At 34.4% G+C, this 14,448-nt stretch overlaps 1 protein-coding gene across 15 annotated transcripts in view; it reads left to right on the forward strand.

Moving 5' to 3' along the window:
- Positions 1-14,448, forward strand: part of PDLIM5 (PDZ and LIM domain 5) — a 211,591-nt gene that overhangs the window by 107,529 nt on the left and 89,614 nt on the right. For 5 of the 15 annotated variants that reach the window (XM_082391703.1, XM_082391697.1, XM_082391700.1 and 2 more), the window contains exons 4-6: positions 5,137-5,179; positions 6,854-7,272; positions 13,401-13,415. In XM_082391703.1, the coding sequence (XP_082247829.1) occupies positions 5,137-5,179; positions 6,854-7,272; positions 13,401-13,415 (477 nt within the window). Of the gene's footprint in view, positions 1-5,136; positions 5,180-6,853; positions 7,273-10,225; positions 10,275-13,400; positions 13,434-14,448 lie in introns of those variants that run through there. The other 10 variants (XM_082391706.1, XM_082391707.1, XM_082391701.1 and 7 more) reach the window with 6 other exon arrangements.

Raw genomic sequence — 14,448 nt, forward strand, 5'->3', positions numbered from 1 at the left:
TGTATTAGATATGGTTGAAGGCTTCACCAAGACATAATGAGTAATGTGAGTAATCTTTATCAGTCCAGTTCTGTTGCATAATTCCTCATTCTTAAACACTAATGTGAACATTCATTGGCGACTTTTATTAGCTAAAAACGTATTACTTTATACAGCAGTATTAGAAAATTCATTGAGTGTTCGAACAATGCAGTTTTTCATGATTCCTTTGAATCTGATCTTTAATAGATCTGTAGCTTATTTATGGTATTATTTTTCCTATGCACTATTCTAACCAGGGCACCACAATTCCAGTTTTGAATACAACATTGTAATTTAGAACTCCTTTCAACTGTTCAGCCAGAAGTTCTGAAACTGGTTGTAATGCATCAGGGATTTTTATTTTGGATACTGCTCTCACAAAAGTCAATCAGCTTTCAAAATAGATTGCTGTGGCCACACTGACGGCTTTGTTCTTTGAATTCCATGAGCTGAGGATAGTACCGGGCCAGAACACTGTCTCCCGCCATCGTGGCTTACTCCCGTACAGGGGCTTCGCACTAAGGGAAGAGAGAACAATAAGCAGACTGTTGGACCCGTGGCACCAGGCCACTGCCAGGATCTCTTCTGGTTTGAAACACACCACACTGCACAAAAGTGACTTGTGTCCTTCGCTGTGGTTGAAAGGGAAATCTATTATCCCATTGTGTATTTCCCAGGATTTGAACAGAAAAATGTAGGAATAATTTTTAATAATTATACATCAGGTTTTAAAACTTTATTTTAAAGTCTTTATACAATTATTTGCTTTTAAGTAATCTATCACATTTCTAAAGTAAAGGAGCAGATGCTCAATCTAATGTTGTTCTAAAAAAAAGAAAGGCAACTATAAAAATTTTAATTTTGAGAACTAGCTTTCCTTATTCATATTATTAGGATTTTCTCCTCAGGGAATATAGGAAATATATATTTCAGTTTGGTGAAGGAAATGAGATTTTCCTCGTTAAACATCGATTAAATTATGCTCAGTCTTTGGGTATCTTATTTAACAAAGTTCATGAAAGCACCATCTCAGTAAGAACGATATTCTGTATAACAAAAGGTTTCGAGGATTTTGTGGATTGTAATGTTTCTCCCTTAATTGTAGCCACCTGGAGGAGACTTAAAACTTTTCGGACTGACAGAGATTTACTCTCTTTACTGTTTCTTTAAAATAGCATTTCTCAGAGAGTTTTTCCCTTTCCTAATAACTCCAACCTTGAGAAAGGTTTCCTGAGCAAATGAATATTCTGAAAACGAGTTCCATAAATGAGTATTCTAAACTCCAAATGGGTGTGGCCCACGAGCCACAGTATTTTCTTCCTGGGCATTTAAAGGCTTTGAGTAGTCCTGTGGCTACTGCTTACCGGAACTTGAACTTCAGGTTTTCCAGTATCTTTGATAACAGAACCTTTGTTTTGGGGGGTGGGGCGGGGTTGTGTTTTAGAAAGTAGTTTTCTATGAAGCATGCTTTGAGAAATAGTCTTACTTATTATAAAAAGTAGCACGTGTACAGTGCATAAAATATGGAAAACACATGAAAGAGAAGAAAACAAATATCATTCATAGAGAGCTTCTACTAAAATGTTGGTGTGTTTCCAGCCACTTTTTTCCATGCATTGATCATGCTGTATACGCTATTTTATATTTTCCTTTTTTCACTTAATATCATAAAGTAAGTATGTTATCGTGCAATTCAGAATTCTTTCTCAAAATGATTTTTAATCATTGCATAATGTTTCATCATTTGGTTATATTACAGTTAACCATTTCCTCATTGTATATTTAATTGGTTGTTTCCTATTTTTCACTATTATAAGTTATACTGTAGGGAATGAGTATATTTTTACATAAAGTCTTTTTCCTATTTTAGGTTATTTCCTTATGATAGACTCCCAGAAGTTGATTTAATAAGTCAAAGGGTGTGAGCTTTCTTCAAGCCTTTTATAAATAAATGCCAGATTATTTTCCAAAAGAGCTGTAATAATATATAATTCTTCCAGCAACAGAGTATTCTCACAAACATTATGCATTAATATTTTTTAAAAATCTTGACACTTTGAAAATAAAAGGTGTTGTATCTTTTTATTTTGTTGTTTTGTGATAATTAGTAAAGTTTGATTTTTAAAAAACTGGTTGATTGCTGTTCATTATTCAGATTTCAATTGTCATGTATTCTAAATTTCCCAAGCCACAATAGTTTTAGTGTTGTAAGAATATGTAATCACACTTAAATATGAGCTTTATGTACCCTACTGATCTTTTAAAATGTAAATAATGTATGTTATAGATTTGTATACATATTTTGTGTGTTAAAAATGCTTTTGCAAATATTTTTAACGTGGACCAGTTGACTTCTTCTGTTTATTCCAAAAAAGCAAAATAACTAACACATTACAATGAAGGCCATTTTAAACAGGATTCAAAAAATTACATGTCTTAAACTGTGAGCTCCTATATATATTCAAACAGAGGTCAGACGTATATCTGATTGGCATGTGATAGAGTAACTCTAAGGAACCTTCTAAGTTTTAATGATTCTATGACTCATTTGGTAGTTAGGTAAATAGTTAAACCAGAACTAATTTTTATTGCATCTAGTGTTCACTCTTTCATTTGACATTTAATTATAAGCCAGTCTTTTTTTTCTTTTTTCCACCTACAAAATGATGCTTGTGTTTCTAACATGTAGTGGACTCAATCCTGGAATTCTGAGGACAGGTTGTCCCTCTTTGACTGCTTTTCTTCATGTCATTGCACTTACGGGACTTTATCAGAAGGCAAGCAGGGCAGGTATTTAAGATCCAGTTTAAAATTTTTTTGTGAATTCCATATTTTAAGAAGTATTTTTGTAGAACTTTCAATCCATAAAATATGTTAAGACTCATTATTCTATGCGTCTCAACAAACTAAGAGGTTGGACTCCAAAGTTAATGAAAACTAACCATTCTGGGGCTTTTGTTGTTGCCAACACTGTTTAAATAAGAGCTAACAGCTAGAAAAAACTAAGCGGTTTGTTTTCATAGACATAGGATATGTGTGTTTTCTTCTGTTTGGAAACCTAGTGACTGTTAAACATCCGTCTTTTGTATAAATTGTTTTTGTGTTGCTAGAAGAGCTCCATGTACCTTTAAGTGTCCGGATTAAAAATGAAAAAGGATATTGTCTTCTCTATTATGGCAAGCTTTCTTTTTTTTCTTTTTCTTTTTTTTTTTTTTGGCTGTGTTGGGTCTTCGTTGCTGTGTGGGCTTTTCTCTAGTTGCAGCGAGCAGGGGCTGCTCTTTGTTGTGGTGTGGGGCTTCTCATTGTGGTGGCTTCTCTTGTTGCGGAGCATGGGCTCTAGGCGCACGGGCTTCAGTAGTTGTGGCACGTGGGCTCAGTAGTTGTGGCTCCCGGGCTCTAGAGCGCAGGCTCAGTAGTTGTGGTGCACGGGCTTAGTTGCCCCACGGCATGTGGGATCTTCCCAGACCAGGGCTCGAATCCATGTCCCCTGCATTGGCAGGCAGATTCTTAACTACTGTGCCACCAGGGAAGTCCCATGGCAAACTTTCAATCATGTCTTGGGTGGTTTTAATGAGTAGATCCTTTGTGATTACATCTTATTGTGAAATTTCAATGAAAGGAAGATTCCACTGTTCTGTAGTTGAACTTGTTTCCTTTGCTTGTTATAATAACCCTATAAGCTAAAAGAGAAATTGTCTGATTGAGAGCACACGTGGAAAGTTGTACAACTGCAGAGGGTAATTCTACATGGCACTAACGGAATGTTAGCATCCATTGTGGTCTCTCATTAGGTTAGCCAATTATTCAGTCTGTGCCTGCCCTGGCTAACCAAAATAGTTGTTATTGGAAAATTCAGTTGCTGCTAAAAATGTTGATCAGAGTTCATTACTAGGTTATGATTATGGAGACCAAATATCCTATGTTAGCTTCTCTGTAAGTAAAATGATCTCATGGTTTGCAGCTTAAAATTATCACTTATTATTTACCTACTATGGTTACATTTCTTGAATTCTGCACTTGCTGTCTTATCCTCAGGCTTATGTGTTATAAGAGGAGTCAAACTGCTTCTGACATTATTAAACATAACGTGTACCTTAATTCTGGGAAAATAGCCTTTAAATCATTAGAAGCTCTCCAATCATTTAGTTACTGCCCTTGACTACAGCCAGTGTATTGTAATATATAAGGACTGTTGGCCTTAGTGCCATCCTAGAAGTAATTTACTTTAATTTTGGAGTTCCTCATGTGAAGAAAGGGGATAATGATAGTTGCTACTTTGGTTATTTGTCATGATTAAATGACATACTCCAAATCAATTATCGTTATTATTAGTCCATGATAACCCAAGGGACAGTAATAATACAAAAAAGCATAGATTAAGAATAATATATTTAAATATGAGAATAGTTCTGTGCATGGATTTTTGTCCTTCTTCCCTGTTCTCTCCTTTCTACACTCATTACTGATGACCTATTACATGCCAGGTGCAGTGCTGATATAGACACAAGTGGGGCGTGGTCATTGCATTCACTGAAATTATAGCCTAGTGGAAGAACTTACAGTTTGGTTTTAGCGGAACAGATACATTAACGTGCACTTAAGAATATAAATACAAAATTAATATGCATTCAGTGACCCAGTTCAACCAGAATTTATTCAGTATCTTCACAAAAAGATCCAATGTCCTCTGGGCATATTCATGGATGATAGGAGAAAAGGCAGATACTATTGGAGACAGAGATGCAGATTATTTGTTGGGGGCCATGCAAGGATCAGAAAGTCATGTTTATTTACCTTACCCTTTTTGGTAGGGAGTAGCCTTAATTTAAAGGTTAAACATGGATGCATTAGCAAACAGGATCGGTGTTTGTCTTTCCTCATTTGAGTGGGTAGAGTGGGTATTCATACACTAATGTACACCTGGTATATGAGGTATTGGATCTGACAGCATTTGAGCTGCATGAACTAATTAGTAGATTGTGAATAGTAAAACCATGAATTATGAAACTCTAAGTTCTGATGATTTAGTATATTGAGGTATATAATAATAAAAATTCCATTAGTAAGAAGTTTGCAAAAATTCATGTTATTTTCCTTTTTCTCTTTTTTCCTCAGAGCATCTGCTACACCCAAGCCTGAGCCGGTTCCTGTTCAAAAGGTGCGTTTCTAATCTAGCATCACTGGGGCATTATTTGACTGTCCCTCTTGAACCACTGTAACTTCCCTTCCTGTCTCCAGTCATACTGACAATTTATAGTTTCAATGCAGTTCTCCGCACAGTTCTTTTCCTTTAAAGATGACGAGGGAAAGTGGAAATCAACACATACAGAATTATCATCTGAAATTATTCCTCATCATTTAAACATTATTTCCAATGTCGTATATTATCAATAACTCATATCCAGATTTCTTACCTTCACTTTTAATTTGCCTATCTCTATTCACATAATCTAAACAGATTAAATAAGTGGTTACCAAAGATGAATATCACAATAAGTCTTTAATAACATTTTATTAGTAATATTAATGAGTTTTTAAATTACATTTTCAGAGTATTCTTGGATTAGGTTATTGGCAAGTACCCTATTTTTCTCATATATATCCTGAAATTGTCCCAAGCCATTATTCATATAATCTGGTTTTGTGCTTTTTGGGGTTTTCTCCTTAATTTTACTTGTGCCTTTCCATTGAATTTATTTATATTGATTCCCAGAGGCATGAAGCTACTTTATCCCCCTCAGTTAGCTTTATTATTTCTGTAACATTAATTTAGATTACTTTTTTTTCCTTCAAATTAAACATAATAGAGCCACCATTGTATGCTTTTTAAGGAATTTTGATTGTTTTTCTTTGGGGATGGTAGGGACTTATTCTTGAATGTCATAGAAGCTTAAGCTGTTGTTTTTTGTTTTTTGTTTTTAACTTCATACTTACTCTGGGATAGGGGTTTGCAAACACAAATTCTGTTCATTTTAGGAGGAATTGATCTTTCTTAGTTGTTGTTTTTTTTCTTTGACTGATGGCAGTGAAGAAACATCTAAGATCTTTTTTTTCCCCTCATGTAACTACTAAATATTAAATATTTATTTTAGAAAAGGGAAGAAGTTTAGTCCATCTTTAGTGATATCTCACAACATTCCAGAGAGAGAAACAACAGGTGGATTACAGGAAAGGGAAAGGATTGATTTTGTTTTGTTGATTTGTTTGCTTTTTTTGTTGAGATTTTTTTTTTAAGGAGCAATTTCTTGATTCAGAATAATTAGAATGTGCCCATTTCTGAGTCAGATGAAAATGAACATTCCTTCGGTTGTTTTGTTTTGTTTTGTTTTTAATTGAAGAGTTAGAAATGTGCTGCTGCTTCTGCATGAATCAAATAATTGTACTCTGGACAGTAATTAAACATGTTTGAAAGATGGAATTATAATTGAGACTCTGGATATTTTAAAATAAATATTTTGGTTAATGATGTTTTGTTTACTGTGGGGTATTTAGAAAATTTTCCTTTGGAATATGTCTGAATTGGTACTTATTTTGGCCTTTAGGCTTTTTGATAACTTTCCTAATCTATTTCCTAAATATTTTGAACTCCTTTCATTTTTATTAAAAAAAATATATCTACTCAGTATGTGCCTCCGTGTTATGCATGTTGGGACCCGTTGGCATGCATACTGTGTTATATCAACTCATTGTTTTTATCTGAAAACGTGTAAAGTTTGGCCTGCTAACATGATTGTGTTTGTCTTTTTACAAACTAGCTGTGTGTTCTTTTCAGTGGATCTATTTTGCATGTCTTTGGCCTGTTTTTGTGTATGTTTATTTTTATTTTACATAGGGAGAACCTAAAGAAGTAGTTAAACCTGTGCCCATTCCATCTCCTGCTGTGTCCAAAGTCACTTCCACAACCAACATGGCCTACAATAAGGCACCACGACCCTTTGGTTCTGTGTCTTCACCAAAAGTCACACCCATCCCATCACCGTCGTCCGCCTTCACCCCAGCCCATGCGACCACTTCATCACATGCTTCCCCTGCACCGGGGGCCGCTGTCACTCCTCCCCCATTCGCTGCCTCTGGACCGCATGCTAACGCCAGTCTTAGTGCTGACCAGCGGCCATCTGCACTGAGCGCTGGTAAACCTGCAGTTCATGTCCCACGGCAGCCCACAGTCACCAGCATGTGTGCCGAGACTGCCCAGGAGGTAGCGGAGGGACAGAGAAGAGGATCCCAGGGTGACAGTAAACAGCAAAATGGGTAGGTGGCCGAGGGTGCTTTCTGCTCTCATCAAAACTCTTCTTTCAGGCAATTTCCAAGCAAAACTTAATCTCCATCCCCCCCAAAATCAGCTGTTCTTTGAAGGAAGGGAGATGAAGTTTCATTTGCTTCATTAACGTGTCGCGTTATGTTACATACAATACAGCGCTTTCTGCAAGGCGATTACAGGTTAATCCAGACCTAATTATGCATTTTGACCTGTTATGAACCATGTAACGGACTCTGTAACTCTTTTTCTCCAAGTCCCGGCACAACAAGTGGAGCAGCTGGACCTTATAATGCAAGGCAAACCTTGAATCTTTCTTCCTCAGTTTTTCCATCCTTTTATGCGCCACCAGAAGTTGAAACAAAGTGGTTGCAGTTGTGTCAGCTTACGTATCTCATGCTAAAGAGAGAGGAAATGAGAAGTCTGTAAGAAGCCTTTTTTCTAGGAAGACAGAAAACAAATTTAGTTTTGACTCATGTCTATGTGTGATGCATTAGCTTAGGTCAGCTAGCTAAGCAACATTCTTCTCAGATGAACTTATGCTGGAATTTAGTCTTTAAAATCAAACAGTAATGAGAGGACAGTAACATTAAAGGATGCTTAAAAAATATCAGAAGCAAGTTAGAGGATATTTCACTGTAAAAATATTTCTAAAATTTAAAGCAGTGGGCACTAAATATATAATGTTAGCAGAATTTTTTGAAAAATCCATTCCTTATCATTTTCCCCTCTTTATGGTACAGATTTTTCAAAAACTGGTTGAAGTCTATTTTCAGCAGCCTCCATTAATAGACGGTTATTTTATTCTTTTTGGAATCCAGTGACCGTACTTTAAGCCCAAGTCATTTTTGTAAAATCATTTTGATCAGATTTATTGTGACAAAAGTGTCTTTTAAAAGGAAAACAGAAGGAAATAATCTGCATGCGTGATTGTTTTTACCAATGCCGGTTCCCAGGAAAATATAATTAAAATAATTGTGTAGATAGGTCCTTTCTGAGATAATCCCTTCTGAATGTTAATTCATGTAATGAAGGGGCTGTGCTTTCATAGCACTGCTGCCATGGCAACTCGGGGGCTTTGAAAAAGAAGGTGGCAGGGTTCCAGGCTGCGGCAGAGAGGAAAGAGCAGGTCTGGAAGGACAGCTGCTGGGCCCTACATGTGGTTTTGTGGTGGTGGATGGCTTTTGGAAGTTTCGATGTATAAATTGAGGAAATCTAGTGTCCTAAGTTATCTCTTCTTCCATGTGAGGAAGAGAAGTAGTATGTAGTGTTGAGGTGCGTTTGGTTATATTTTTTTTTGGTATGTCTTTTTTAAGACAATAGATTTTAGAGTAATCAAAGTAGTACCTTGAAAAAACAGATGCTGCCTGTCAAATGCTAGCCCCACAGAAAACTAAAAGCAGAAGTTTATTATGTTTGTTAAATTCCAGGCTCAGTAGAAAAAAGTCCTTTGAAGGAAGTATTTGAGTTAAAATCTTTTCTCCTTGCTAACATTTCTTGAAATTTTATAAGAAAGCCTTCTTAATGGAAAAATTGTAGAGATAAAAGCAAATTGAGGTTACGGAAAGGTACTACACTGAAAACATGTGAAAATACCAAGCTGAAATTTTGTGTTTTATGAGTACAGCTTTGGTGATCAAACCTGAAATGACTTAAAGCTTATTATTTTCCAGCTGAAGCTGTAGGCAGAGGTATGGTTACAGGGTCTCTACAGTGGCTTCTTAATCAATCGACATGTGGTTATCGAGCACATGCCTGGTGTTCAGCACTTGCACAAGGTTCAGGACAGAAGGGATTATTACATATTTTGCATCATTAACAAGCAAGTTACTGCTTTGCATTCGTAAATTGATTGCATTTAAAAATAGCTTAATTTCAGATGTTGCCCAGATGCGTTAGCACGATGAAAGCTTGATTAGTCTTGAAAACAAAGTATCCATGAAGTTCTAAGACAGATTTGCAGTACGCTTTCTCTTACTACATTTAGAGCAGAAAAATCGAAAATAAATCACACATTTTACTATTTACTAGTCGGTGACGTGTCATTTTGAAGAGCAGGTGTTTTGTGATATTGACGAATGTATTTCCTGCATCCGGTGTCAAACTATCTTCCTGAAATCACTGTCAGCGTTTTTACTAATTACGTGATTATTGAATTTTCCACATTTTTATAGTGTTAACAAAAGATCTTCAGCAAAACTCTTTCACAGTTGAGAGTTGTTACTTTTTTTTTAAGAGAGAGTTGTTACTTTTTATGAATTACTTTGTATTTTAAAACTAATACATGCCAGTAACCAAAAATTTAGGAGTTGAGGAGGATTGAAGTTAAATGCGTAAGTTATCTTTTTCTTCAAAGCAGGAGGACTAGTAGTTTTTAAGTGATTTATAGCCATCCCACCCAAATTTATCTAGGATTAATAAACATAAGACACAAATAAGTGCTTATGAATTATGCATCATTACTGAGAAATAGTTATTCATCCTAGTGGTATGAAATCTAACGATTGTATTGCTATCTTTATAATATTTCTTAATAATACGTTAACATTCCTGTTCCTTCTTGTAAATAATAATGAACAAGGTACTTCTAAGAAATTTTTAGTCCATCTTGTACATATATGAATTTTTAGTTTTGGCTTACTGTCTTCTTTATTACTCTCCTTACTCTACTTAGAGCAAAATGGAACTTTATATTCCAAACTGGAAAGGAGTCTATTTTACATCAAGTAGTTTAACTGATTTACCTTTTCCCTTTCCATATGCCCTTGCATTATAATGTGCCACTGCTTTCAAGAGGTAAGTCTTTCATGCATCCTTAATTAATTTTAATTTCATTGGACTGCAGTTTCTTCTAACAGTTCTTATGTGGGATTTTGAAGAACCTGGCCTTGGAAGATACAAAACATGATATGATAGTAATATTTTTAAATGCTTTTCTCTTTACAGAAAACAAAAGTGACAGAGTTAGTATCCACATTACTGGAGAGAAAATATGGTGACTTATATATGAGTAAACAGCATGAATGCCCAATGTTTGCAAAATTAAGCTAAATTTTGCAAAACAGCTGTAATTTAGAATAACCACATTTAACCTTTTCATTAAGTTTGGTTTGCATTGCTGTGTTGTGGTGAATTCCTTTATGGTAGTAAATAGTAGTGTTTAACTTTTATCATAAAATATATGTGGGGTTTGCTGTGTAATGGTTTAGAAGAGGTAATGTTCGGGGTAATTTGTATCAGTCAAGACTATTAGAAGACAAAGATAAAGATAGAATGTAAAGCATAAACATATGTACCACTAGTGAATAGTACATATAAAACTGAGTTGTTTTCCAAATTCATATCAAAACCCAGTATTTCCCAGGTAAAATCTTTAAGAGCCTTTTCGATTTTTCAGCCAGTGTTACTGAAAGGTTTAGAACGCTATATGCAGTTGTGTGTCACTGGATGATAAAAAGTCTGTACACCTTTGCAATTAGTTAAGAGAGTTAAGTACCAGCTTGTTAAGTGTCACAGGCAGTTGGCATAGGCATTGAAAATTACTGTGGTATAACTTCAAAACCTTGCTTTTGTGTCTGTTGGTATTGATGATAAACTGGTGATTACTAGCTTTAAAAATAGATAAAAATCACATTAGGTAAGAACTTAAATTAATTTTGCGTTATGATTATTCTGAGCATGTGCTGAAATTTCCTTATCATCATACTCTAGAGTAGAATTGGAAATATGGAATATCTGTCTTAGACACACTTGAGGGATTAACTATTGAATTATTAGAGCAACTTTATTCCAGTATGGCTATGATCTCACTAATTGAATAGTTTCATGTTATAGACACATAAGAATATTGCACAGTGCACTAGAGAAACATCCCCAAGCCTTGATTTATTGTTTGTCTATTTGAAGTTAAATTCTTATACACAAAGATTTTCACTAGTTACTAGATTCCAGTGTAACAATTTGACTTATAAAGGGGAAAAAAATGGGACTTGGAAAAATAAATTTAAGCATTTAGGTTAAATATACATTTTTAAAAATTGAGATTAAGATTCATTAATATATTCATTATTACTAAGCATTGTGCTAGATGTTTTTAAATGCAGTATGTGATTGAATTCTCAAGTGATAGAGCTAAGATTCAAGCCTAGGGTTTTTTGAAGCCAAATAAGCCCTGGGCTTATTTCTGTTACTTTGAATTAATATTTGTTTTTCATGGTTACAGACTTGAGGATAAATTGAGTGAATTGAGGCTACGTGAGTGAATAATGTGCATAAACTACAGTTGGGTTTGATAATACTTTTTTTATGTTGAGTCGCTGGAGGATCTATTCTAACAACAAATCTGTATTTGTATAGTTTTCAGAGTGCTTTCAAATACAAACACATACACCCTTATAAGAATTCTGAAAGATGGAGAAATTGTAATCCATTTCGCCATTGAGGAAAAGGAGGCTTCTTGGGGATTGCAGCTTGTCCAGGCACAGAGGAAGTGGGTGGCGTAGCTAGGGTGAAAAGCCACGTCATCTGACTTGTCACGTTGGCACAAATGCCACTGTGGTGTATGATGGGCTATTCCACTTGGGCACTTTTTCTAAAATTCATGAAAATATCTGTTCAAAGTATTAAAATTGGCATCTTTAGGTTTTAACCAATCAACCCTCTGCTGGCTACCCCTTACCACATCATAGAATATTTCCCCCCAACTTCATTTTGACATAAAACTTCTTCCCTAAATTTTAAAATGTTTAAATATATATCTAAGATTTTATTCTGAGGTTATTCAGAGGAGGTTATTTTGAAAAACTGTTTCCCTGCTATTTAAAATAGCAAGGCAGAGGAGAGAATGCTTTGCATTATGGCTTAGAGAAGAATAAATACCCATAAATTACTGAGGTTAACTTAATCCTGCGTCGCACCCCCACTCAGCAAAACTCAGCCCTTTATTGAGTTAATGAAACTGACTTTGACGTGTGGAAATACCACTTAGCTACAGTGCACAGTCTTAGTATTCAAACTGGTAGGCAGTTTTTCTCACTGCCTTTATAATGAGTAATTAGTTACTCTGACTAAACATCATTGTGGTAGGATTGATTCAACAACAATGCATAGAGCAGCTATATAGCGTTTCATACTTTCATCGTCTCTATACATAATAGAATGTGAATATATTTGTTTTTAATGATTTTATGCTTAATAAGCTATATGAATGAATTATGTCTTTCCTCTTTAGGTGTTATTAACCTAGTTCTTTTATCATATCAAACATGCCTTTCTGGGCAATAATTAGGTTGCTGATAACACAGAACTCTGGAGTTCCTACAAGGGAGCTCTAAACTTCCTGGAATTTACTTCTGAATGAGGGCGGTGGTAATGATGGACAGGGGAGAGTATGAAAATTGAGTTATAGCCTATTATTTATGACCCACTGCTTCATATATTTTTCATCATAATCACTCCATTTTAAAAAATAAGAGAAAATTTTCAGATAGCATATTATTCCTTTATAATGTATGGCTCAGGATAATTTATGTGAGAAGATTACACTTGCTATTAGTAATGTATACTTTTATATTATGTGAGACTGAAAGATTTTCTCCTAGTCTGCTCTGATTTTAAAAGTGATTCTAAAATGATCTGTTTCTATATCTTACATCTAATTTATATTTTAATCTCTGCCTTTTGTTAGGAACCATGGTAGGAATTTGGATTCACTCTAAAATAAATTTTATAAAAACCTAGAAAAAAATTTTAAATAGTGAATCTTTCTTGGCATTAGTAACTTGAGACTTCAACTACCATTAATATATAAAATATTTTTCAGTGTTTTTTGGAAACAAACAAAAAAACACAGATAAAACTGTTCTCCAAATAATAACAGTGTAACAGAATTTTGACTAACACTTGTTCATTTTTGTTTGTCTGCATTTACGTGATTATTTTGAAGCATGATGTTTGGTGTAATGTCTTCATTTTTTTGAATTTTGTTATTTCATTTTTTCTTCTTCTTCTTCTTCTTCTTTTTTTTTTTTTTGGCCTCATCTTTGTTGCCCATCATCCTGAGAACATCACTGTCTTCTCTACTCTATCACATCTTTCTGTGTGTGTGTTATTCCTCCTTCAGTAACCCTGGCACTGTGTAAGTACCTCATCAGTGGTTTCTTTTCTAATTTTCATCATTGTCTCTCTGCAACTTTTCATCTGGCTTTCAACTTAACACCATCACCAAATTTTGTTAGTCTCTTCTCTTTGCTTAGAATTTTCAAATATATTAGGAACCTAGGAAACTTGTTTTTCATGCTAGAGAGCTTCGTGTGAATTAGTGGGTGTGTTTAGAAAACCCACACACTTCTGCAGTGGAAGAACTTAGTAAGCTAAACCTTCAGAAAGATAGATTATTATTATAGACAGTATATACTGGAGTTAGAGATATGGTTGGGGCCTCCCTTGTTTAATATTTTTTAAAGTTTTGAATAAATTTGCTAATTTTGAATGTCTGTATTTTGAAATAAATTGTTTGCTCTTGATAGTTGAATTTATATTCTATCCCAAATACATTTCAGAAAATCAAATTATTGAGATTATTCCCTTCTTTAATCATAGTCATTAGAGTTTCAAAGCCAGTAAATGCTTAGAAACTTTCTGTCACTTGACACAGACCTTAAGCTGTGGTGAATGTCACAAAAGAGTCCAAGACGTACTATACTTTTCGCAAGTGTGTTGTGGCTAAAAAATATTCTTAAGTGGTGACATCTTATTAATCTTGGTGTCTTAACTTAACACTGTTTTTTTGTATTTTTATAGTCCAAACCTTTTATAGAGGATAAAATAGTCTTATAGCTGAAATTGGTACCATTTAAGAGTAAACACTTACTGACTATAGAGAAATTTAAAACTATAAGTTTAGTAGCTTAAATATAAAGTTTTTCAAGTAATTGCATAAGATAAAGTGTTGTCTGTTTAGGAATCTGCCAAAGACAGTGTATTTATGAAATAGTGTATGTCTATTATTTTCTAATTAAAGAAAATTATGTCTATTTTAAAAAGGGTTAGGAGGTTTTGTTCAATATCAGTAAAAGGTATTTTAGGTATTTCACTCCTGGAATATTAAAATTTTTATCATAAATAATAGTTTGAATTACTTTTAAAATATACTATTAAATATACCAGTA

Source organism: Balaenoptera borealis (genome assembly GCF_965194805.1).
Source record: "Balaenoptera borealis genome assembly, chromosome: 4".
Classification (NCBI taxonomy): domain Eukaryota; kingdom Metazoa; phylum Chordata; class Mammalia; order Artiodactyla; family Balaenopteridae; genus Balaenoptera; species Balaenoptera borealis.